The following is a 25,882-nucleotide window of genomic DNA, read 5'->3' on the forward strand; positions in this document are numbered from 1 at the left end:
ATCTACTTTAACTCTAGTGAATGTAACACCTGGTACTACTACTTTAACTCTAGTGAATGTAACCCCTAGGTACTTAACTGAACTTTAGTGAATGTACACACCTGGTACGTACTACTTTAACTTCTAGTGAATGTAACACCTGGTATAACTACTTTAACTCTAGTGAATGTAACACCTGGTATAACTACTTTACTCTAGTGAATGTAACACCTGGTAAACTACTTTAGTGAAGAAACCTGGTTTTCCCACTTTAACCTTGAAGTAACACCGGATAACTACTTTAGTGAATGTACACCGGTATAACTACTTTAGGAATTAACCCCTGGTTAATACTTTAACTCGGGGGGTAACCCAAACCCCCGGTTTAAAATACTTTAAAATCAGGGGTGTAAAACCCCGGGTTTAAAAACCCTTTTTAGTGAATTAAAACCCTTTGTAATAACCCTTAACTCTTTTTTGGAAAAGTAACACCTGGTTTAAAACTTTTTAGTGAAGTAACACCTGGTAAAACTACTTTTAAAGTTAAAAACCTGGTTTAATACTTTAACTCTATGAAAGTAAAAACCTGGGAAACACAAACCCGTATAAACCCCCTTTTAAAACTCTAGTGAATTTACACCTGGTATAACTACTTTAAACTCTAATGAAATTTAAAACGTATCACTTTTCTTGTGAATGAACACCTGGGATAATACTTTAAGTGAATGTAACCCTGGTATACCCCTTTAACTCATAAAGTAACACCTGGGTTTTCACTTTTGTGAATGAAACCTGGTATAAATACTTAACCTAGTAATGTAAAACTGGGGATAACACTTTAAAATCTATGAATTAACACCTGGTTTTTACTATTTAGTGAAGAAAACCCCGGGGTAACTACTTTTAAATCTATGAATGTAACACCTGGGTTTACTTTAACTTTAGTGAATGAACACCTGGTTTTAAAATACTTTAACTTTATGAATGTCACCTTATACTACTTTTTTTAAAAATGAAAATTTAAACCCCGGGAAACTCTTTTATGAATGTAAAACCCGGTATAACTACTTTAACTCAGTTAATGTAAAACCCGGTATAACTACTTTAATCTAGTAAAGAACACCTGGGATTTCTTTTCTGAATTAACACCTGGTAAACCTTTAAATCTAGTGAAGTAACACCCGGTAATTCTACTTTAACCCTTTTTAATTACCCTGGTTAACTACTTTAACCTTTTGTGAAGTAACACCTGGTTTTTCTACTTTAATCTAGTGAAGTAACCCGGTTAAACTATTTAGTGAAGTAACACCTGGTATAACACTTTAACTCAGTAATGTAAAAAAGGGTTAAAATTTTTAAATCTATGAAGAACCCTGGTAAAACCGTTCACTTTAACTCAGTGAATTAAAACCTGGTATAACTACTTTAACTCTAGTGAATGCACCGGTAATCTACTTTTTAAAAATTAAAGGAAATTTAAAACACCTGGTATAACTACTTAACTCTAGTGAAATTAAAACCCCGGTACCCACTTAACTCTATGAATTTACCCCTGGGATAATACTTTAGTTGAATGTAAACCCCGGTTTTAACTACTTTAACCCGTGAATGTAAAAACCTTTTTGGTTCCCTTTTAAAAACTTTTAAATCTGTGAAAGAACACTGGTATAACACCCCTTTTAATAACACCCTTTAACTTTATGAATGTACACCCGGTAACTACTTTTAAAATCTAGTGAAATTAAAACCCATATCACTTAATTTGAATGTAAACCTGGGATAACCTTTAAAATTAGTGAAAATAACACCCGGGATAACTCCCCTTTTAAATCTAGTGAATTAAAACCCCGGATTCTACTTTAGTGAAGTAACACCCGGATAACTATTTTCCATGAATGTAAAACGGGGTTTAAAAATTTAACTCTATGGGAAGTAACACCCGGTATATTACTTTTTGAATGTAAAACCCGGTATAACTACTTTAGTGATGTAACACCGGGGAAAAAACTATTTAATCTAGTGAATGTAACACCTTTTTAACTAAATTTAGGGGAAGTACCCGGGATAACTCTTTAACTCTAGTGAATGTAAAAACCTGTATACTACTTTTAATCTAGTGAAGTAACACCTGGGATAACTACTCTAGTGAAAAGAACCCTGGTTAACTATTTAACCCCCTAGGAATTAAAACCTGGGATAACTACTTTTTGAATGAACCCTGGTACTACTTTAATCCCGTGAATGTAACATGGTATAACTCTTTACTCTAGTAATGTAACCCTGGGATATCTTTTCTTAGTGAAAGTAAAACCCCGGGTATTTTAAATCTTTTTTAAAGGGTTAAAAACCTTTTTGGGAAAAAATACTTTTAATCTAGTGAATGTACACCTGGTTAAATACTTTGTGAATGTAACCCTGGGATAAATACTTTTCTTTTGAAGTAAAACCCGGAATCTACTTTTAAATCTAGTGAAGTAACCCTGGTTTAATAACTTTTTCCCATGAAGTAAAACCCTGGTTTAAAATACTTTAACTCTGGAATTAAACCTGGTATAACACTTTCCTTTAATGAAAACGGTAACTTTCTCTAGTAATGTAACACCTGTTTTAAATCTTAACCCAGGAAATTTAAACCTGGTAACCTTTTAAATTATGAAGTAAAAACCTGGTAACTACTTTCCCTTTTGTGAAAGTAAAACCTGGTATATTTCTTTAATTTTTAGTGAAAGTACACGTGGTATAACTACTTAACTCTAGTGAATGTACAACCCTGGTATAACTAACTCTAGTGAATGTAACACCTGGTATAAACTACTTTAACTATAGTGAATGTAACACCTGGTATATCTACTTTAACTCTAGTGAATGTAACACCTGGTTAACTACCGTACTTAACTCTAGTGAATGTACACCTGGTATAACTACTTTAACTCTAGTGAATGTAACACCTGGTATAATACTTAAACTCTAGTGAAATGTAACACCTGGGGTATAACTACTCTAGTGAATGTAACACCTGGTTTAACTACTTTAACTCTAGTGAATGTAACACCTGGTATATCTACTTTAACTTTAGTGAATGTAACACCTGGTATAACTACTTTAACTTTAGTGAATGTAACACCTGGTATATCTACTTTAATTCTAGTGAATGTAACACCTGGTATAACTACTTTAACACTAGTGAATGTAACACCTGGTATAACTACTTTAACTCCAGTTAATGTAACACCTGGTATAACTACTTTAACTCTAGTGAATGTAACACCTGGTACGTCTACTTAACTCATGAATTAACCCCCGGGATAACTACTTTTCTCTAGTGAAAAGAACACTGGGAAAATTTAACTCAGTGAATGAACACCGTTAATTTTACTTAGTGAAGTAACCCTGGTATAACTACTTTAAAATCAGGGGAATGAAAAACCCGGTAAACACTTTTTGTGAAAATACACCGGTATATTACTTTAGTGGAAAGTAAACCTGGTATAAAATTTTAAAATCTAGTGAAAGAACACCCCTTTTAAACCTTTTTAAATAAACTACTTTAACCCATGAAGTAAAACGGTATAACACTTTAACTCATGAAAGTAAAAACCTGGGAAAATCTACTTTTGAATTAACCCCTGGTATAACTATTTAATAGTAAAAACCTGGTAAACCTTTAACTTAGTGAATGAACACCTGGTTATCACTTTTTTGAATGAACACCGGTTTAACTATTTAGTAATGTAACACCTTGGGTTTAAATACTTTAACTCTAGTGAATTAACACCTGGTATAATCACTTTAACTCTAGTGAATGTACCACCTGGTATAACTACTTTAACTTAGGGATTTTTAACCCTTATACACTTTTAAATCAGTGAGTAACACCTGGTTTAAACAAGGAAATTAAAAACCCCCTTTTTAACCTACTTAACCAGTTGAATAAACCGGGGTCATTTAATTTAGTGAATGTAAATGGGGGAAAATTTAAAAGTAATGAACATGGTTACACTTAACTATTTAATGAAAGGTAATTAAATTTGAATTTAAAGGAAAATTTTTTAGTGGTAACCCGGTGAATATTTTCTCTGGAAGTAACATTGTTAATTAGTGGAATGTAATGGTTAACATTTTAAAGTGAAGTAAAAGGGGAAACTACTTTAATTAGTGAATGAAAAACGGGGAAATACTTTAAGTTAAAACTGGAACTTTTAACCTAGGAGAATGGATTTTATTTTTGGGGGAAGTAACAAAAATGGAAACTAAATCTAGTAATGTAACACCTGGGTTTAAAACTTTTTCTAGTGAAAGTAAAACCTGGTAAACTACTTAGTGAAAAGCAAAAACTGGGCGTCTACTTTCTCCAGTGAAGAACCCCTTAAACTACTTTGTTGTAAAAAAACACCTTGTTGACTATTTAATTAGGGTGTAAACCCTTTTAATATTTAATCAGGAAAATTACCCTTTAATTTTTAAAAAACTGTGATGTAACACCTGGTAAAACACTTTAACTCCGTGAAAAAAACAAAACCTGTATAACTACTTGTAAGTAACACCTGGATAAAATTTTAATCTATGAATTAAATGGTTATCTACTTTAATTAGGAATGAAAAGGATAACTACATGTATTTAATCATGAAATTAACCCCTTGGGGAAACTATTTTAAAAATTTGATTTAACACCTGGAAAACTTTACTTAACTTGTGTTAACCCCCGGGATAATACTCTAGTGAATGTAAAACCTGGTTTAACACTTTAAAACTAGTAAAAACACCCGAAAACCCCCCTTTCCCCCTAGTAAAAACACCCGTTTGGGTTTTCTTTACTGTGTGAAACAAAATTCCTAAACACTATAAAACTACTGTTAGTTTTTAAACCAAAAAAACCCAAAAAACTGATTTCGTTTACAAAATTTTATTTAGATGAAAAACTTTTAATTAAAATCAAATATTTTATAAATTTTAAAAGTTTTAAAAAAAATTTTTGAAATTTCAATCGCCAAAACCCCCAGGAGTTTTTACAAAAAGTCAAATTTTTGTTCTATTTTTCCAGTTTAAAAAAAAAAAAACCCCTTTTTATAAATTTTTGTTAAATAAAAAAAATTTGAAATTTTGGGGTTTTTTTCCTCTAAAAAACCTACAAAAACTAATGGTGGGGATTTATATTTTTATGCCTGAATTTTGGAAAATTTAGGGAAATTTTTCAAAAGGACCTACCCCAAAGTATTTTAAAAACAATGGGATTAACTAATAGCAAATTTAAAAATTATTATTTTGATTTCCCCCACTCCCCTAATTCACATTCCCAGGAAATTTTTGTTAATAATTATTTTTTTTGTTTAAGGTGTGAAAACCCGTAAAAAAACATTTCATCAAATTCCAAGAAGTGCCAAAAAGGCACCCGGGGGAAAAGGTCTTTTACAATAAACCTTATTTGTTTACTAATAAACCCGTTTCTTTTTTTACAAAGGGGTTTTTCCCGCAAACCATTTGGCCTAAATAAACCTGGCTAACGAATCGAAATTAAAACCCCTTGACCAGAAAAAAATAATCTGGAAAAGAGCCCTGAATTTCTTAGTAAAATGTAAAAATCCTACCGCATAAACGCAAATTTGGAATTTTTAAAATTTCGTACCTTGAGTTTATCTTCAAAAAAATTTTAAACATTTTGAAAAATCTTTTCCCTTGAGAAAATTTATTTTTTCAAATGTAAAACCCTACAGGGTTATTAGCTTGTCGCAAAAAATTTTGTTGGGTTAATTCCCTTTTGGAAAAAAATTTTTGGGTGAAGTTTTTTTTTTTTTTTTACAGGAAAAGTTTAATAATTTGCCTCTTAAGAATTTTAAATAAATAACAATGTTTAAGGGGGGGTGTTGTTGCGTGTATTTGATGGATGCTACAATTTTATTATTGAAAATTAAATGAAAATTTTCTTACGACCGGAAAAAAAAGAAAAAAGTATATAAACCTATTTTTCTTTATCAAAAACAATAAAAATTTAATTTAGGCGGGTTTTCCCCTTCAACCAACCAAAACCCCTACAAAAAAATTTATTACCCCCTTTGAAAATTTTGGGGGGTTTGTCTATTTAAACGAATATCAAACAAAAATTTTTAAAATTTTTAAATGAAGGGGCAGGTTTTTGAAAAATAAAACATTTCCCCTGTAAAGGGGGAAACTTTGTTAAAAAGTAGGTAGCTGTTTGGAAACTTTTTTTTTTCAAGTTTTATTAAAAGTAACCCTAAGAGACCCTAATGAAAAATTCCCTAGGGTTACCCTAGGATCATTACCCTATTACAAAATTTTTCCTTTGCCCGTAAAACTTTTAAACTGGATACAAAGGGATCCAATACAAGTCATATATCACTTGGGTTATTTTTTCATTCTTGGTATGGAAAGGTCAATTTTTAACAAAACCTAATTTTTTTTTTTTCAAGCTATCAAACCCCACAAAAAAAAAATTTTTTTACCTTAAAAAATTTTTAAAAAATCATAAAGTAAAGGGTATAAATAAACTAAAAAAAAAAAAAAAAAAAAAAAAAAAAAAAAAAAAAAAAAAAAAAAAAAAAAAAAAAAAAAAAAAAAAAAAAAAAAAAAAAAAAAAAAAAAAAAAAAAAAAAAAAAAAAAAAAAAAAAAAAAAAAAAGGGCCCCATTTTTTTTTTCCCCCCACCCTTTTTTGGTTTTTTGGGGAAAAGGGCCCCTTTTTTTTGGGTTTTTTTTTCCCCTTTTGGGAAGAAAAAAATTTTTTTTTTGGGCCTTAAAGGGTTGGGGAAAGAAAATTTTTTCCCAAATTTTTTTAAGGTAAAAGGTTTAAACAAATTTGGTTGTGATACCAATGTAAATGGATCTGGGTATAATAAAGTAACAACTGTAAAACAGTGTACTAGTGACATTTTAAAATTAATCAAAATACATTTTGTCAAGACTATGTAAACATGCCATATATATAAATGCCAAGCTTTTGAGAGTTACCTCCCTTTGTATAAGAGAAAATATTAGTCTTCGTATAGAAAATTGGTTTTTCTTACAAAAGAATCAGATTAATATTGCAATACAACCTAAGAATTAGTGTGAATGTTTATATATTTATACAAATGTCAATAGGTGGAGAAGAAACATTGTATGATAGTGTGAGCAAGATTAATGATGGTAATGCTTTAACTGATTTGATAGTTCTGAAATAAATTTAATTTGAAAATTACTGTGGAAGGAATCCGGAGCACCTGGGGTAAAATTCATGTAATCAGGTAGGTAACAACATACTTTTTCTTATCCAAACCCAAGTCATTAACCTTAAAGGCACGTGTGCCCCATACAACCACCCAAATCTTCTCATACAGAATCTCTCCTACTCTTACCTTCCTCACTCCTCTGCAAGTCATCAGAGGGAGGGTTACAGTATTCCTTCAGTCTCCCCTCCAGGGTGACATATTCACCCCCTGGAACCTGTCTAGACTGTGTTTCCCAACTTGTAAGTGTGTCAGGCGGTGTAAAATGTGTTCTCCTGTTTCTGGAATCAGGTGGTTGTTGTACCCTACCAATGGAGCCATCTTCCAGTGTTGATGGTAGAATTCCTTCCTCCCTATGAAACAGGTGAGGGGTCAGTCGTGTCTTTTGAGTCTGTGGTAGGTCATTCAAGTACACATCTGAAACATAGTTCATCATCTAAATGAGGCACCCTTAATATCACTGACATTGTCCTGATATGACTGGCTGTTGTTATCCCTGTGAGGTTATCTGCATCTACATATGACTGGCTGGTGGTGGTGTGACCTTGGCTACTGCCCCCCCCCCCCCCCCCCCTTCACATCCTTGTATAACCTTGGCATACAGTGTCCCATGCCAAGTGACACAAGTCCTCATATGGCACTTGCTACACCCCGCCCCCCCCCCTTATACCCTATACATATCCTTGTGTAACCTTGGTATACAGTGTCCCAAGTGACACAAGTCCTCATATGGCACTGGCTACTCCCCCCCCCCCCCCCCCCCCTCCTTATACCCTATACACATCCTTGTATAACCATGGCATGAAGTGTCCAAAGTGATACAAGTCCTAGCTAATACAGGGCATTTTTCTCACTGGTTTGGAAAAGGGCCTTTTTGTCTCATTTTGGGAAGAAAATTGGTGTATTGGGAAAGATTTTTTCATGAGTAAGCTACAAATTTTGAGAATTTGGCTTAAATATGAAATAATTTCAATTAGGAATGGGGCCCATTAATTAACGGCCCCAAAAAGCCCCGAGAAAAAGTCCTGTCATATGTCACTGGCAATTGGTGTCTCTTTGACACCTAAGAGTTAGTGTGACTGTTGATATGGTGTACGCTTATTATCAATTTATTCATACAAATGTCAATAGGTTGAGAAAAATTCTTGTACATGTATGCTAGTGTAAGCATGATTTGTTTGTTTTTGTTTAACGTCCTATTAACAGCCAGGGTCATTTAAGGACGTGCAACTGCCCCACGTAGGTTTCGAACTCGCAACCCAGAGGTGGAGGGCTAGTGATAAAGTGTCAGGACACCTTAACCACTCGGCCATCGCGGCCCCTTAAGCATGATTAAGGTTGGTTGCTTTAACTGATCTAATGGTTCTGAAATAAACATAAAGTTTAATTTGAAAATTACTGTGGAAACCCTGAGCACATCTTATCTAAATCCCACCAGTCACCAATGTGAAAGGTGTGTGTGCCTTTCGTATCGACCACCCAAGTCTTCTTATGTACTGAATAGTCTCTTTGCCAACCATCCTGATATGACACTGGTTGAATTAGTGCCTCCTTAGACACCTAGCTTTCCTCATATAACCCTTGCTGTTTGAACCCTTTGATATCTGTCCTAATGTGACTGTGTCTGTTCATGAGAAGACATTAATATCCAAACAAGAATTTTAAAAGAAAGATATGCAACCAACAAGTTCTGCCTTGGGTAATTTATAAATGGTGTCCTTTTTAGATTGAATGAAGTTAACATTTATTTTCTGGCTTGTACTAGAAAATGAATACAAATCTAAATCAATATAGCATGGAAGTCATTTTAAAGAATCAAACCTTACATTCACTACTATCGTACAATTAAGATACATACATATAGGCATCAAAGGAGATCAAAACTGGTGTTTTTTTTTTTTAATTTTGCAGACTTTAGGTTTTTACTCTAGAGTGCTTATTTTAAGAAAAATGTTGCATTTTGTTACATTTGATTTTAAGTGATTATAAAATAAAACCAATATATACTTCAATGATTTGGCAAACCAGATTAATTCAAACAACTCATGTGTGCCCATTTTTTTTTTATTACATTAAGTCATTTAAGCAGACTGGCCGAGTGACTTACCTGTGAGTGCAAAATTGACATGCATGAGTTAGTGAAAATGTCTGTACGCTTATACCAGAGACATATATAGATATATGTCTCTGCTTATACAGTTGATCAGTCTTGCATAAAAGTGAGTTGTACTAGAAGGCAAATTACATTGTGTATTGGTATCTTACAACAGTCTTAAAAAATCCTGATAGCATCTCCTACCGTTTTTATGTTAATACTAGACATGTACGTCCATGTGTTTGACAGCATGGTAGATGATAGCTAGAATGCTATACAGACGCACTCAACCATATAATAAATATATATGTTACCGAACCGTTAGATTTCCTACCTGCTCGCTGCTGTTAAACTGAGACGCTTTTCATTCAGACCCAAAAACTTTCTTTTGGAGATACTTACTAAAATACCAATACAGAATGACGAATCCTGTCCCTCCAAAACAAACGGTCAATGTTTTTCTCCGTAAAGACCTCATGTCTTGATCACTAACCTAGTTCTTCTAGATCTTCTAACCTCATCGATGACTTGAAGCAACTTCATACACAGCCGCTTATGCCATTCTATTCGAAATGTCGCTTATAGCAAAGCAAAATAAATATACAGTCGGAAATGCTAGCATTAGCATGACCAGTGCAGAAGATTTAAGTATACGAGTCTACTTATAAATATTAGATATTTGATGTAATGCTATTTAATAACGCTTTATTCAAAAATAATTTCAACGGGCGAACTTGATTTTGGCGCGCCAAGGTAAACAACCAAAGCATTGGTTTGGTTTGGTTTATTTTGTTTAACGTTCTATTAACAGCCAATATCATTTAAGGACGGCCTCCCATGCGTGCGACCTGTATGCGTGTGCTAAGTGCGTATGTGTGTTTTGGGAGGCTGTGGTATGTTCGTGTTAAGTCTCCTTGTGATAGGCCGGAACTTTTGCCGATTTATAGTGATACCGCACTGAAGCATACTGCCAAAGACACCCAGCCTATGCCCAGCAGCACACCCCTCCCGGTCACATTATACTGACAACGGGCGAACCAGACGTCCCACTCCAAATATGCTGAGCGTTAAGCAGGAGTAGCAACTACCATTTTTAAAGACTCTGGTATGTCTCGGCTAGGGGACAGAACCCAAAACCTTCATCACAGCGGCGAACGTTTAACTTAAAAGGCCAAAAGTGGAGCATTGTCAAGGGAGACATTAGGAAGAAGAAAGTTGTTAAGAAAGAAGAGAAAAGATATGATCCCATGTTTAGACGCCTCTTACGATCATGCAATGGGGCAGCAGGTACAATTCTTACGCCCTACCTGCAGGGCAGACAACACGCTTCCAAATATCTTAACCCGTGGTTGTGTGCCGTGTACAGACTTCAAAAGTTCCAAATTGTCGACAGGGAGTTGGGTGGAGTTGAGGTGACAAAAACAAAATTGCCATTGCTGAAGTATGGATGTCTTTTGGTTGACTTGTTTACCGATAAACCTTTATATACTGGATAAGAATCAGACAAAATGAAATCATGGTAAACCTTGTCTACATGCACAAAAGGGACAAAGCGTTGAATTACAACTCAGCATTGTGTCTGCACTGCAGGAGACGCTGTCATGAGAGTTTCCTATTATGTTTAATGTATGCAATAGATGCACGCATTTTGCGTATGTATGTTGATACACTTAATTAATGTATTTTGTATAGACTTTTTACTTTAATCTTTTTTTTTTTATAAAGCAAGTCAATAAATAAGATATTCCATTTAATTCATTTCAATAGAGATTCATTTCTTGTTGAATACAAACGTTTTCATACAATCACATGGATTTATACAAATTATATGATATATGAGATGTGACGCACATGCACACTTGGGATATGTATTAACCATATGACACAATCGAGCATGTTATGTTAATCTACGTCCTACGTATATATACATCCAGCTAGACTGATACTATAGTCTGCGGTTTGCTATACTACAGATCTTTAAGATAGTGAAGAATAACGAAGCAATTCAACATGTACTAGAAATGTGCAACCCCACAGTCAGAGAAACAACTAGAGTCCAGAATTAGAGCTCATGCATTCAACAATAGGGTAAAGTGAACATTATTATAAGTATATATTGTAATCTTTCCTTTGTCAGTCAACACTTTTCAATCTAGAATCAAAAGACCAAAGTCATGGAATAGACCACAAGTTCTACCTAAAATTATACAACTGATTGATCATTACCCTATGTAACTATGGGCATATGTCACCTATTAAGCAAAGCGATGCTCACAACAACGTTGAAAACTGATCTAAATAGCTACAATTAGTATGTTTGGCGAAGGAAACAAGAAAACATTGCTTGGCGGTCTCCGTGTCAAATTGACCTTGAGTATAGCAGGGACAGATCTAAGCGATTTGCCCTATTTTTTGTCCGACCTACAATAGATATGACTGATGTCCAGTGAAAGTAGAACCCTAAGAATAAAATAAAACTAGACGTTCGACAGCCATAATGCTCCAAAAGTAAATTGTAAAGAATGATGCCCAGCTGAATTCTCACACTAGATGGCCTCCTCCTTGTATGAGATTTGTACCCAGTCATATTCCGAGACCAAAATATAAAGCTGAATTCTATTGATGATTTTATTATTCAAGACACAGGTAGGGGTGTAGCTTCCTATACGTGGGTACGCAAGTGCGTACACATAATTAAAAAAAAATCCTGAAAGCTTTGATTGTCATTGAGAATACCAAGTATTGAGAAAATAAACACGTAGACATAATTTGAAAACGAAGAAAGCAGTAGATACTAGCCAAAAGATAGAAATCTTTATAAAGCTAGTCAAAGATATCGTCTTTATGTTTCTGACACAGCGGTAAAGGTACCATTTGTCTGGATCCTGTTATGGACATAGTCCCCGCGCCAGCGGTAAGTAGCTTCAAGTCTAATCCGAAAATACCAGAATACCCAGACATAGTGCGATAGGGGAAATAATAACTGCTAATAACTAATAATGACACCATAAAGTTGTCCCTGATGACAAACACATGGATAATAAATTAACAATGAAACTGCGCGAAAATATTCTTCTTCAGATATTGTCAGATTTTGCTGCAATTTGGTATCTAGATACATCATGGGACACCGGTCGAAATTTAAATATTATTCGATTTTGTTGAAAATGGGTGTTTAATGGTTTTGAGGGATTGCGAAAACAGTGGTACGACTGCGGGGTTATTTGGGGGACTTCTGTAAATGTTTTCCATTACAATTAGTAATTGTTCTTTATTTTATTACACCAGAAAATTGGCGCTAGAACACGTTAAAGTGCTCGAAAGGCCTATAAAAAATCAAATATTCTCCCACAGACCCCCTAGCGGTAAGGGGGCATATCCCACTCCAATAACACCACCAACCAACCAACCAACCAACCAACCAATCATCTCTAGAGTACCAAAGTACACCCGATAACTACATACCAATACGAATATTGTCAGATGAGTACCAAACACATAGCGTTCTTTATACGGGTAGCAGCTGATAAAGATTTGTCATGAAAGGATAGGAGAAAAAAGACTCATTATTCATGATAAAGCTACACAAAAACATTATCCAAAAGCGTCTATTACGTAACGATGTGAAGCAATGACAGGATAGATATCAATGACCTTGCTGGAAATCTACCAACAACAATGTACGAGATTTGAGAGAATGAGCCATCACATCCAGATTCCTCAAAGGAGCGTAAATCTCGCGGCAAGTTTCAAGAGCTCCAACTCCCAATCAATTCTCAGAACAGACGGTTAATGCCAATGTGTTGACAGAACAGGAGGTATATTCTGTCAGGAACTGTGGGACTCTGAAAACTAACGGGAGTCTACCGCAGTGTCGAGAATAGAAAATTAGTTACACAATGTGTTTAATAATGAATGCCGAAAATGGTCATATTATGATAGATTTAATCACATAATGGGCTTTTTATAGAGTGAATTCGTCCGTATATTTTTTATATGCTGCTTGCTGTAATATACCATGGAATACCCTGGAACGTTGTCATTGGTTGTGCCAGTCAGACATCGATTGTGGTGTCATAAACTGGGAAATGAAGTTACGTCATGGACTGAAAATTGCTTAACAAAATGGCTGCCTCCGTTTGGTTTTGTCTCCACAAACTGACTTATCAAAATGTAAGTTTATGAATAAGGTTATAAACAATTTTCAGATCGTTTTTATTTTAATGCGAGATTTTCACAAACTAGGAAATATGTTGAATAACATATATGAATCACTTTTGTAGACCTAGATGAAAACGCATAGGGGCTTTTAAAATAAGGAGGTAAGCGGAGCACCCAGGGAAAACCTCGTTCGCCTTGATCCACTTCACCACCCAACCTTCCAGCTATCATATTGTACAATAACAAAACTATCGTCTCATCTAAAATTGACGCAGTTGGTGTATAGCGTTGACGTCAAATCATAATAACCCCCAAGCGATACAGTATCGATATCAAATATCAGTGTGTTTGAATGAAATATGTATGTACACGAAAGCAATGTTATTTTAGAATGCCAATATTTGAATCACACTCGACATTGCTATGTAATAAATATATATGAATATTTTTTCGACTGGTCTGAATTGGGGCCGCGGTGGCCAAGTGGTTAAGGTGTCCCGACACTTTATCACTAGCCCTCCACCTCTGGGTTGCGAGTTCGAAACCTACGTGGGGCAGTTGCCAGGTACTGACCGTAGGCCGGTGGTTTTTCTCCGGGTACTCCGGCTTTCCTCCACCTTCAAAACCTGGCACGTCCTTAAATGACCCTGGCTGTTAAAAGGACGTTAAACAAAAACAAACCAAACTGAATTGTAGGATAAAACACCGAAATTTTGGGTAGAGACACCAGATTAGTATATTATACACAATTGTTTTATGTTCTTAGGTAATTCATTCAATATTATTCCAAACAAGTTCTGACTCTTTCATTCCGGATTCCACACTTTTGGTCACTAAGGTCACTGAAAAGTCAAAGACAAAACAGCCCTAATTATGGTGCATTAAATTTATCATTCAATCTATCATTATACTCTTCTTAAATGTTATTAACATTTATGTTCTCAGCACGGTACAAATTACCATGAAATATGCTTAAGGCCAGTAATTAAGGTCCTTTTTAAGGTGCTTCAGTTATCAAAAACAAGGTAAATATATATTGTTTAATAAATACCCTCCCCCCAAATAAACAATACTACCTCAGCAACGCTTCGACCCAATCTTTCACGAATTCTAACGATTTTCCTTCGTCTGTGTCTAAATGGAAACCATCGCCATGACATATCCAGGCCCGTGTGTTTGAGTGTCAGTATGTCGTGCCGAATCAACAAGGAATCTTCTTAGAATCCTCATGTCTTCCCCACCTAGTAATTTTCAGGAAACTAATAAAGTTTTACGCATTTCTAGATGCTTTTAATATTCTTTTCGCATGAGTTCGTGCATTTCCAAAAATAAACGTAAATATTCTGTCAGGATTTGCATGATTCCTGTATAAGTCCGCATTGCTAACTGTACGTTAAGTATGTTCTTGTAATTTCTCGGCAGAATATCTCGGAAAGCATGAATGACAGTAAAGCGAATCACCGAATCGATATCAAGTGAAATGCATTGCCGATAACTCCTTGATAAAACCACAACTGGACATAACGCACGTTTTAATGCTTAACGGTCGTGCTTTGAAGTAATATAACGTATAAACATAGCATGCTTTTACCCAACAAACATGGCAGACTCTGCATTTCCCGCTGTTCAACACAATTCGATTTCTGTTGCGGTAATTTCACGGAAATGAAAATGTCACGCAGAAAATACATAAAAATCATGCACAAGGCAATTGGACAATTTTCTTCCAAACAATTGATTGATACAGTCATTGTATATTGGGTATAGACTAGACTTTGTAGTTACGTCAGTGATTATGCAAAACTCTCTTGTGACGTAACAATTTCATCAACTGCGCCACCAACTCGTGTTATTTCCTGATGACATCACAATCTTTCTCTTTAAAATAACAGTTCACTTAAGAAACTTTAATTTTAAAAGGGAACGGTTTGCAGACAATTCATCTGTTTCCATTTTTTAAAAATTCACTTAATGTTCTGGTGTTTGATATTTAAAAGCAATTGTTACTCCAATACAATGAATGACGTGTCGGATTATTTGAGATGAAGATATGGATTAAAGTCATAGCGAAAAAGTATCGTGCGGGAACGTAAACAATCAGATGGTAGACGCTCCTTGTGCATTTCAAAGCATACTGAAAATCCTTTGTATGTTTTTGTACGATGATTGTACTAAAACTGTGAACAAGCATCATTAAGATGTTTAACGAGACATTTCATTTTTTTGTCAGGAGCAAACATTTATCATACGTCTTTTAATCTTAGAAAGGACACAATTAACCCAGATACCTTACATTCACTTTTGCGGTCGAAGATTAATAATATGTATCAGCCTATATGCATGTTTAAACTATTGATCACTGATTGGAACTCTTCCTACCCCAGTCTATAATTACATCATCTGTGCTCCGTCGAATCCAATCTTATTCTGTAGGATGTGACAATAACGTGTCATCCCTATGGGATCGCGCGGAAGTCAGAAGTGGTAAATGAAGCCCCTTTACAGAAGAATTCCTTGCTTGATCATCGCTGATAATCGACGAACAAGAAATCTTCCAATCATTATAGAGTTAATAGACCTGATTAGCTGATATTGCTGATATCAAGAAAGCGACGCCCAAAGTTACCAGTTATCTGACACATTTTACCTGTGATTTATATTAGAGTTATCACCCTTCAAAGATAAGTTATCGACAGAATGGATATGGTAGCAATATAACTAAGCTGACAATGTAATAAAAAAAGGTCAAAATGTGAAAATAGAGCGTAGTAAGACCATGTTTTGTTTTGTATTCTAATGTCAGGAAAACAGATTACGCAAACCAAACACCGACAATGAATTGGTCTCTGCTTTAGTCACCTCATATATAATGAGATGTAGTGGCATGCATAATGCTTATTTCTTATCCAGTTAAAGTAAGGTTCTTACTTTATCTAGAATTTTATTAGTTGCAGTAACCTTCCAAACAATCCCACAACAAAATATTACTACTAATTGAAAGAAAGAAAGAAAAATTAAATAAAACAGTCCAGCCATTTTGGAATATGTTTTTATAATTCGAATTGTTTGGCCGCCTCATATGAGCACTTCAGGCCCTTGCCCTTAGCATCACTGACGAGTCTTAGATGATCGAACCAGCTGTAAGGTACCGTTCATTTTGGCTCTATTGTGATAGACACTGCCGGTGGAAGACTGAGTCCGTGAGGTCGTCGTTACGTTATAATTCATTTGAATAGTGACACGCCTCAGAATATACAGCTGTACTTGGCGTTCTTTTGAAATCCAATATTGAAGGTTTCAAAATTTATTGAGATTACGTTTTTTTTGTATCTCCCGAACCAGATTTCTTTTGACCTATTTCGAGTTCCTTGGTGACCGACCTCCTGAGTACTTTAGGCCCTTAGTATCTACTGACGAGTCCTATAAGTATGAAACGGCTGTATGACGCAATTTAATTCATGTTTGCTCTACTGGATCTTACTCCAAATTTGTTTTAAGGTGCATACATCTTGCTTCTGTTGTACAATCTATCAATCGTTTAATTAAATCTGCGATGATTTTTATTCTATTGAAATCAAGTTCTGTTTCATTTCCAACCTACCTAATGAATGTCATCGTTTTATATCAAAGACAATACTCGACATTGTTTCATGGATTCTATTGTTTCATTCTCTTCCCACGGTCAAATGCATGCAGGTTCTGCGCAATATGATACCTTGTATATCCCATAGCATGCCACTATAACAGGCGACTGCAAATTTCTTTTGTGTCTGCGGCTTGGTGTACATTAAAGGCACGAAGATTGGTTTTGATGCATTCGCAACATCTCGAAGCTCTATACTTTCTTTGTTATTGCTGCAGTAACCATGGCCTCGATTTTACGAATATTCTTTTACCATTGGGAATTTCCGAATAGTTTCAATACATATGGTGTGTTATTTTTATGTTTGTCAATTTCTATCAAGTAGAACAGCGGGAAACGTAGTTTCCTATCCGTCTGTGCTTAAATCCTTGAAATCAATTACATTTTTAATATAGCGCTAGCTGTCTAGAGGTTTTAAATTCTCTTTGTTGACACGTCCCTACCTGATAAATGTGATTGAAACGTCCAGACTAACATTAACTTTGCATAAGGTTTTTGTTTACCGGTATCCTTCGAGGGTTTAAAAACAATTATTGACTTGCATATCCTAAAGCATTTTATCTAACAGCAATTGTGCAGTAAAAACGTACAGGATGTCTTTCGTTCTTGGTGTCCGTGTTTTGCTTTGTGTTTATTTCACATACATTTGTATTTAGTAATTTTTGTCATTGATCATTTTTGGTATTATCATCAGAAAAAATGTATTTCGAATGCATCCCCTACATGGTTCAATAGTTAAATGTCTGCAGGAGTATCCAATATATCAGTTCTCTATACAAATGTCAACAGTTAGTATATGTCCCCTTAACCTACATGAGGGTATACGAGCTTGGTAAGGGGACATCTCTGTTTGTTAGTAATATGCTAAAGTCATTGGGTTGAAAATCATAAGTGGATATCATCATAACAAATATATTTTTGCTGTTTGAGATGAAGTAACATCCCAAACAAACAATAAACAAACTATTCAATAGAGTAAAGCTATCGATCACAATAATATCCAGTTAGAAAAAAGGTTTGAATCCCTTGAGTATTAACGACATTTCCATGTCAATTTCTTTATCATTGTTTCCTTTGATCTAGACGATTACCAATAATCTATCGCTTTACCGTTAATCTTCAATGCAAGGCTGATTAATTCGTGTGTACATTTACAAGAAACTCGATAACAGGGACGTTTATGTAAGAGTAGATATAGATAATCCATTTTTTACACGTCCATGTAAAATAAAAAAAAAATCATATTTTAGTTTATAATTCTACTTACACTTACACAACTTATACATTTGTGTGACATAGAAGGGCTTTATAGCAATGCCAGCATCGCGGGCAAGGCAAGAGATAATCTGAACCTGACTAGATAGACCTTTGACATGGGTACGTTTCAGATTCACGAGAGTGTTCGATGCCAATTTACTATCTTATAATTGTACCATACATTTCAGATATCTAAAATCAGATTAAGTTATCCTTGTGTTGGTTAATGAAACAAAATAAGACTAAACTAAATATAATTACCCTTGCTGATGACATAATAAATGGCGCCTAAATAAAGGTAAAATGTAAACTCTATATATCTATATAATTACAAAACACTATACAGCAACTTTTATAAATCACGCTTGTCGGTCCGAGTTGACGTGGGAGAGGGGTTTTACTGTTGGAGACCATTTGTAGTTCTGGTTAAACCAATCAATGACTTGAGGGAAATATTTAACATTTTCTTTGTTTCCATAAAAAAGTCATGGTTAACTATGTAAACGAATTTGATTGATATGTAGTTTAAAGTGAGGTATCTCGGAAGTAGTGAATTTATTATCATTTAAAAGCCAAGTGTTTCCCGTGGGTACACCCTTCAAGCAAGCTATGGTGATATATTATAGTTTAAGAGCGTTCACATACCAATGGGGAAATGAAGTGTGAAAATACAGAAACACTTAGTAAATCTATTCTAACAAAGATGTAACATGTATATACAACTCCACCAAAAAAAGAACAGCTAGACGAGAAAAGAAAAAAAGAAGTCCCGAGTGTTAAAAAGGCACAAAGAACACAGACAACCTTCGTTAATATGAACACATCACTACCACAAAAAGAGATACCTATTCCACGTGTTACAATACCTAGAACCAGTCCCAGTGTTGCTAAGGACACACAGACAATATTCCGAAAGGAACCTACATTAGGTGGCTTACATCACAACGTTCGGTATAGCAAATGATTTTATAGCAAATGACTTTTATATTAATATCCCCGGGAATAAGATCGAGCGTAAGTGAATTATTACTGAAATTGATAATGGAAGTTATAGCACATATGAGAGAACCAATTTACAATAACTGGATTGATGGAAATGTAGGTACATTTTTGTTAGATGTTATAAACGATAACTTTATAAGATGGAGATATATGAAGGTTTAAAGTTAGCCTTATGATAAAGTGATGGCAAGGAACTAAAGAATTATTTCAATATTCTAAAAATCTATCAATATTCTAAATTACAAGGTCCAAACAAAAATACCATGAAGAATGATTATACGTGCATATACTTACATATAACAACCAGAAGCAGGAACCAGATACCTAGACATGCCAGGGTATGTCTTCCTAACCATCCAAAGGCCAAGAATATCGTCTTTATTCTCGAGCGAACTTTGAACATTCTCCACATAGCCATGATAGAGACAAACGGCAGTGCTGGGTTTTATTTCCTCTTCGAAGGATGTAATCTAATGATGACGTCACTGTATCAGTAGTTTTGTCACTGAAATTTGATGAAAACAATATCTCATCACGTTATAATGATAACGCATTAGGAAACTGATATGAGACTGTTTCGGTGTATGATCGTCAACACCAAGGATCTTTCCATCACTGACACACTATGCTAACTCTGACAGGAGTGCTGCTAATGCATTTCTCTGTGATAATATTGTCAGTGTCAGGGAAGTGCGTTCTCAGATACTCACCATAGTAACAGCGTCGGCACGTGACTGATACGAAGAACAATAGCTAAATTGTTATAAAAAGAAACTAAGTTTATCTGTTATAGCAGATAATCTCATAACAGGCCATATAAACAACATTCATCATTCTATGTAGTATGTTACATATACCTTGTATATGTCTTCGATATCATCATACCAGTGCTGTATACAGTTATTTATTTTCAGCGGAGTTTACCTGTTACAAGTTATGTTTCCCTATCTATATAGTAGTCAAGTGTTATTCATGTGTTGTATATAGTTATACAGTCTTCATAACAACCTGCCACATTTTATATCACCGTGTTGTATATGTACATAAGTCTCAATAGCTTACCTGTGACATGTTATATCACCGTGTTGTATATATATCAGTCTCCATAGCTTACATGTGACATGTAATATCACCGTGTTGTATATATATCAGTCTCCATAGCTTACATGTGACATGTAATATCACCGTGTTGTACATGTATATATGTTTCCATAACGTACCTGTGGCATGTACATCTGTAATATCACTGTGTTGTATATATGTTTCCATAACTTACCTGAGACATGTAATATCACCGTGTTGTATATATGTTTCCATAACTTACCTGTGACATGTAATATCACCGTGTTGTACATATCAGTCTCCATAACTTACCTGTGACATGTAATATCACCGTGTTGTACATATCAGTCTCCATAACTTACCTGTGACATGTAATATCACCGTGTTGTATATATGTTTCCATAACTTACCTGTGACATGTAATATCACCGTGTTGTATATATGTTTCCATAACTTACCTGTGACATGTAATATCACCGTGTTGTATATATGTTTCCATAAGTTACCTGTGACATGTAATATCACCGTGTTGTATATATGTTTCCATAACTTACATGTGACATGTAATATCACCGTGTTGTATATATGTTTCCATAACTTACCTGTGACATGTAATATCACCGTGTTGTACATATCAGTCTCCATAACTTACCTGTGACATGTTATATCACCGTGTTGTATATATATATATGTCTCCATAACTTACCTGTGACATGTAATATCACCGTGTTGTATATATGTTTCCATAACTTACCTGTGACATGTAATATCACCGTGTTGTACATATCAGTCTCCATAACTTACCTGTGACATGTTATATCACCGTGTTGTATATATGTTTCCATAACTTACCTGTGACATGTAATATCACCGTGTTGTATATATTTTTCCATAACTTACCTGTGACATGTAATATCACCGTGTTGTATATATGTTTCCATAACTTACATGTGACATGTAATATCACCGTGTTGTATATATGTTTCCATAACTTGCCTGTGACATGTAATATCACCGTGTTGTATATCTATATCAGTCTCCATTACTTACCTGTCACATGTTATGACCCGTTGTTGTATAAGTAAAGGTAATTATGGACACCCTCCGGCGACTGTAGTATTATAATGATATATCATAATGTTACCTGTTTGAGGTATAAACTACACAAAATATCCTCTGATAGAGCACAGTACTCCCCGAGACTTGCCACGAATTGATATTAAGCGATGTTGTATTTGTATTGTCCTGCAGTAGCCGAAACGCTCACGGTGTTTGAAAATCATTGGAAGCCAATTACTCGTGTTTACGAAGCCAATGCGCCCTAATTTGCCTCCTTTTCATCATATTCTACTATTTCGGTCTCAATTAAGTCCATACCATCTCCATCCACTTGTCGTCATCATATCATACATATACATTGTATATATATATATATATATATATTGTATTACTTTTGCTTGGCACAATTAGATGGAAGCAAATCGGTTGTGAACGTAGTACCGATTCCCTGGAGTACCAATATACGTCCGATGCTTGGCGAATGGTATGGATTCAATCTAGTCCTGTATAGCCGATATTCAGCTAATCTTATATCCACATTGGTGGTACACAAGAGGCCAGAATCTGGGAGAACCTGTTAGCGTTTCTTGTGAATGTCATTTCCGGTGGAAATTTGGTGCAATTAAAATGTTGCTTTGGCTACAGTAAATACTGTATGACGAATTTACTGTGCTTTCTATGCGGAATTAGTGACACAACGTACTTTTATTTTTTGCTTAAAATGGAAAGTTCTGGAAAGTTCATGACATTTTGGAATAAAAATATACACAATATTCCGGGCCATATTTGCGAGAAGAATATTTGCTAAAATCCCCCACATCACATCAACGCTTGGATTTTTATTTGTTTCAAACATCTCTTATTGCCAATCACTATAATATGTACAGCACAATTTACTAACCATAAGCTCAGTCGCAATTCCAAACCTTCGTGAATCACGCTTGAATAAATTCACTAAGATGTCCGGTAAATCTTGACCTTGACATACAGGAACAAGGAAATATCTCGTACAGAAAGCCAAAATTGATTAATTCTACGATTCTTATTTTTTTGCGTTTTTTTTATATTAACTTTGACAAAAAAGTCATAATGAATCTCCAACAAACAAATATATATTTGGACTATACAAATCCAATGCTACATACCGTACAACATTTCCGTAGAGTTTGTGCTCACTCTGTATCTCGATAACGATAAAATGAAGCCGTATCTTGAATATGGATAATACACACGATATTTAGATACTCTCTAATCATTTTCACCGAATCCCTTCCATTTTCTAAATGAATGCCAAAAATTGCAAATCGGTTTGACATTTATCGAGACTGAAATAGCTTCACGAAGTTTCAATGCACTTTTTATAGGCCTATATGTACACCTTAACACATTTTTGAGCACATTACTGTGACGTTAACACATTAATAGAGTTAAACGCCGACATATCACTGGCTATACAATGTAGTTGGTGAGAAGGAACCTAGCAATGGGCGGAACCATGATGGCGTTAAACCAGTAGCTAACTAACTAGTAACTTACTAACGCCGACAGAACACTGACTATAAATTGTAGGACGGAACATAGCAATAGACAGTCTTGTGTGCGTTGAGCCAGCAACCAGTAACTGCCGACATAACACTGGTTACAGTTAGTGAGACGGAACACACCAATGGACGGAGTTTGCTTGGTGGCAATCCAGTAACTAGCAAACTAACGCCGACAGAACACTGACTATAGCTGGTGAGACGAAACCTAGTAATAGGCAGTTATGTAGGCAGTGAAACAGTTACTACTTAACAAGAGTAAAACGTTTCACTGAAATTAGAAAGCAAGAACACTAGAATCTGTAAGAACATTTAAACATTAAACATTTAATAAAGTGGAACATTTTATCTACAAGGTAAAAATCCTGTACGGTAAGCTTAAAGCCACAACCTAATGGAGGATTCTGGATGCTGTTTTCTACAAGATATAGTATGATTGCGCCAATTCTTATATTAATCTGTTTAAATTGGGGAATGCTATAAAATACTAGCACAACAAAAAAGTTCGGTTTAAATGATAAACACGCCGAAACAATATCCTCCCAAAACTATTACCCTTAAAATCATGCTAGGAAAAAATAAAAATATACACAATATTCCGGGCCATATTTGCGAGAAGAATATTTGCTAAAATCCCCCACATCACATCAACGCTTGGATTTTTATTTGTTTCAAACATCTCTTATTGCCAATCACTATAATATGTACAGCACAATTTACTAACCATAAGCTCAGTCGCAATTCCAAACCTTCGTGAATCACGCTTGAATAAATTCACTAAGATGTCCGGTAAATCTTGACCTTGACATACAGGAACAAGGAAATATCTCGTACAGAAAGCCAAAATTGATTAATTCTACGATTCTTATTTTTTTGCGTTTTTTTTTATATTAACTTAAAATGTTACACGCTAAAAGTACGAGATATACGGCGTATGTCGTGAAATGAAAATTTACATCAAATAACAAAGGATTCTTTGACAAAAAAGTCATAATGAATCTCCAACAAACAAATATATATTTGGACTATACAAATCCAATGCTACATACCGTACAACATTTCCGTAGAGTTTGTGCTCACTCTGTATCTCGATAACGATAAAATGAAGCCGTATCTTGAATATGGATAATACACACGATATTTAGATACTCTCTAATCATTTTCACCGAATCCCTTCCATTTTCTTAATGAATGCCAAAAATTGCAAATCGGTTTGACATTTATCGAGACTGAAATAGCTTCACGAAGTTTCAATGCACTTTTTATAGGCCTATATGTACACATTAACACATTTTTGAGCACATTACTGTGACGTTAACACATTAATAGAGTTAAACGCCGACATATCACTGGCTATACAATGTAGTTGGTGAGAAGGAACCTAGCAATGGGCGGAACCATGATGGCGTTAAACCAGTAGCTAACTAACTAGTAACTTACTAACGCCGACAGAACACTGACAATAAATTGTAGGACGGAACATAGCAATAGACAGTCTTGTGTGCGTTGAGCCAGCAACCAGTAACTGCCGACATAACACTGGTTACAGTTAGTGAGACGGAACACACCAATGGACGGAGTTTGCTTGGTGGCAATCCAGTAACTAGCAAACTAACGCCGACAGAACACTGACTATAGCTGGTGAGACGAAACCTAGTAATAGGCAGTTATGTAGGCAGTGAAACAGTTACTACTTAACAAGAGTAAAACGTTTCACTGAAATTAGAAAGCAAGAACACTAGAATCTGTAAGAACATTTAAACATTAAACATTTAATAAAGTGGAACATTTTATCTACAAGGTAAAAATCCTGTACGGTAAGCTTAAAGCCACAACCTAATGGAGGATTCTGGATGCTGTTTTCTACAAGATATAGTATGATTGCGCCAATTCTTATATTAATCTGTTTAAATTGGGGAATGCTATAAAATACTAGCACAACAAAAAAGTTCGGTTTAAATGATAAACACGCCGAAACAATATCCTCCCAAAACTATTACCCTTAAAATCATGCTAGGAAAAAATGCGGTTCTTTAAATGAATTTTCAACTTTTGACACCGTGTAGAAACAAATCCAAGAAAATGTTCCATTATGTCAATACCCATTCTGAGCTCACTTTGAATGGTGTCTGTCAAACAAGACACACTGACCATTACGTTCTATTTAAATGGTTACAAGTTCCAGTAGGATCTGTGTATTGAATAAGCATTGTGCTCGAATCCTTTTATCACACACGGCTGTCATAAGTGTCTTATTCGGCAGTTTTGACTGAGCTGTGAATAGCCTAGTTAGCTTGAGAAAATGATATATGTATATCTATAAGCAATACTGTATAGGATGTAGGCTGCAATGTCACTTTTTGGGTTATCAATCAAATATCTGGAGACTATCATTGGATTTTGTCTGATTTTATTGTATATTTCTGTGATTTTCGACTGTATTTTTTAGTATCAACCTGTTAAGTAAGAGCTCTGTACAATACCATATGTGAATTGAAGGTTTTAGCAGAGCTGCCAAATACATTTTGGAATCAACAGACAGATCCGTCAATAAGAGGATCTGAGAAAGATGGCAGTTAGCGTATATCATAATAACTTGGGGCTGCCAAAATATTCGTCTACATCCATATACCATCTTGGCGTCTTTCAAGGAATAATTCAATTTGGAAGCCGCCAAACTTTACCAAAGTAGGAAAAGGCATTATGTACACACTTATGTATCAATTATAACTGGCAGAAGTTTCCAGCTGTGTTGACGCCATGACTATCGACGTCCAAACCTGTGTCCCGAAAACAGATTCCATTTCGCACCAGCCATAATATAAATGGAAATATCCCAAGGTCTCTCTGTCAGTTATTAACGA

General features: G+C 35.0%; 1 protein-coding gene across 4 annotated transcripts; it reads right to left on the minus strand.

The window, feature by feature from the left end:
- Window positions 1-6,802: 6,802 nt before the first annotated feature.
- On the minus strand, window positions 6,803-21,814 carry LOC117345128. Of its 4 annotated transcripts, XM_033908091.1 has the most exons (3): window positions 21,469-21,814; window positions 19,651-19,861; window positions 6,803-7,615 (listed from the first exon to the last, which is right to left on the minus strand). In XM_033908091.1, exons 2-3 carry the CDS (start codon window positions 19,772-19,774, stop codon window positions 7,302-7,304), a joined length of 438 nt encoding a protein of 145 aa, XP_033763982.1. In that variant the 5' UTR covers window positions 19,775-19,861; window positions 21,469-21,814; the 3' UTR covers window positions 6,803-7,301. The 4 variants fall into 4 exon arrangements, with proteins under 4 accessions (XP_033763982.1, XP_033763983.1, XP_033763985.1 ...); XM_033908092.1 differs by lacking the exon at window positions 21,469-21,814 and having other exon boundaries at window positions 19,651-20,373; XM_033908094.1 differs by lacking the exons at window positions 19,651-19,861; window positions 21,469-21,814 and adding an exon at window positions 9,787-10,050.
- Between the last annotated feature and the right edge of the window lie 4,068 nt (window positions 21,815-25,882).

Source organism: Pecten maximus, chromosome 16, assembly GCF_902652985.1.
Source record: "Pecten maximus chromosome 16, xPecMax1.1, whole genome shotgun sequence".
NCBI classification, from domain to species: domain Eukaryota; kingdom Metazoa; phylum Mollusca; class Bivalvia; order Pectinida; family Pectinidae; genus Pecten; species Pecten maximus.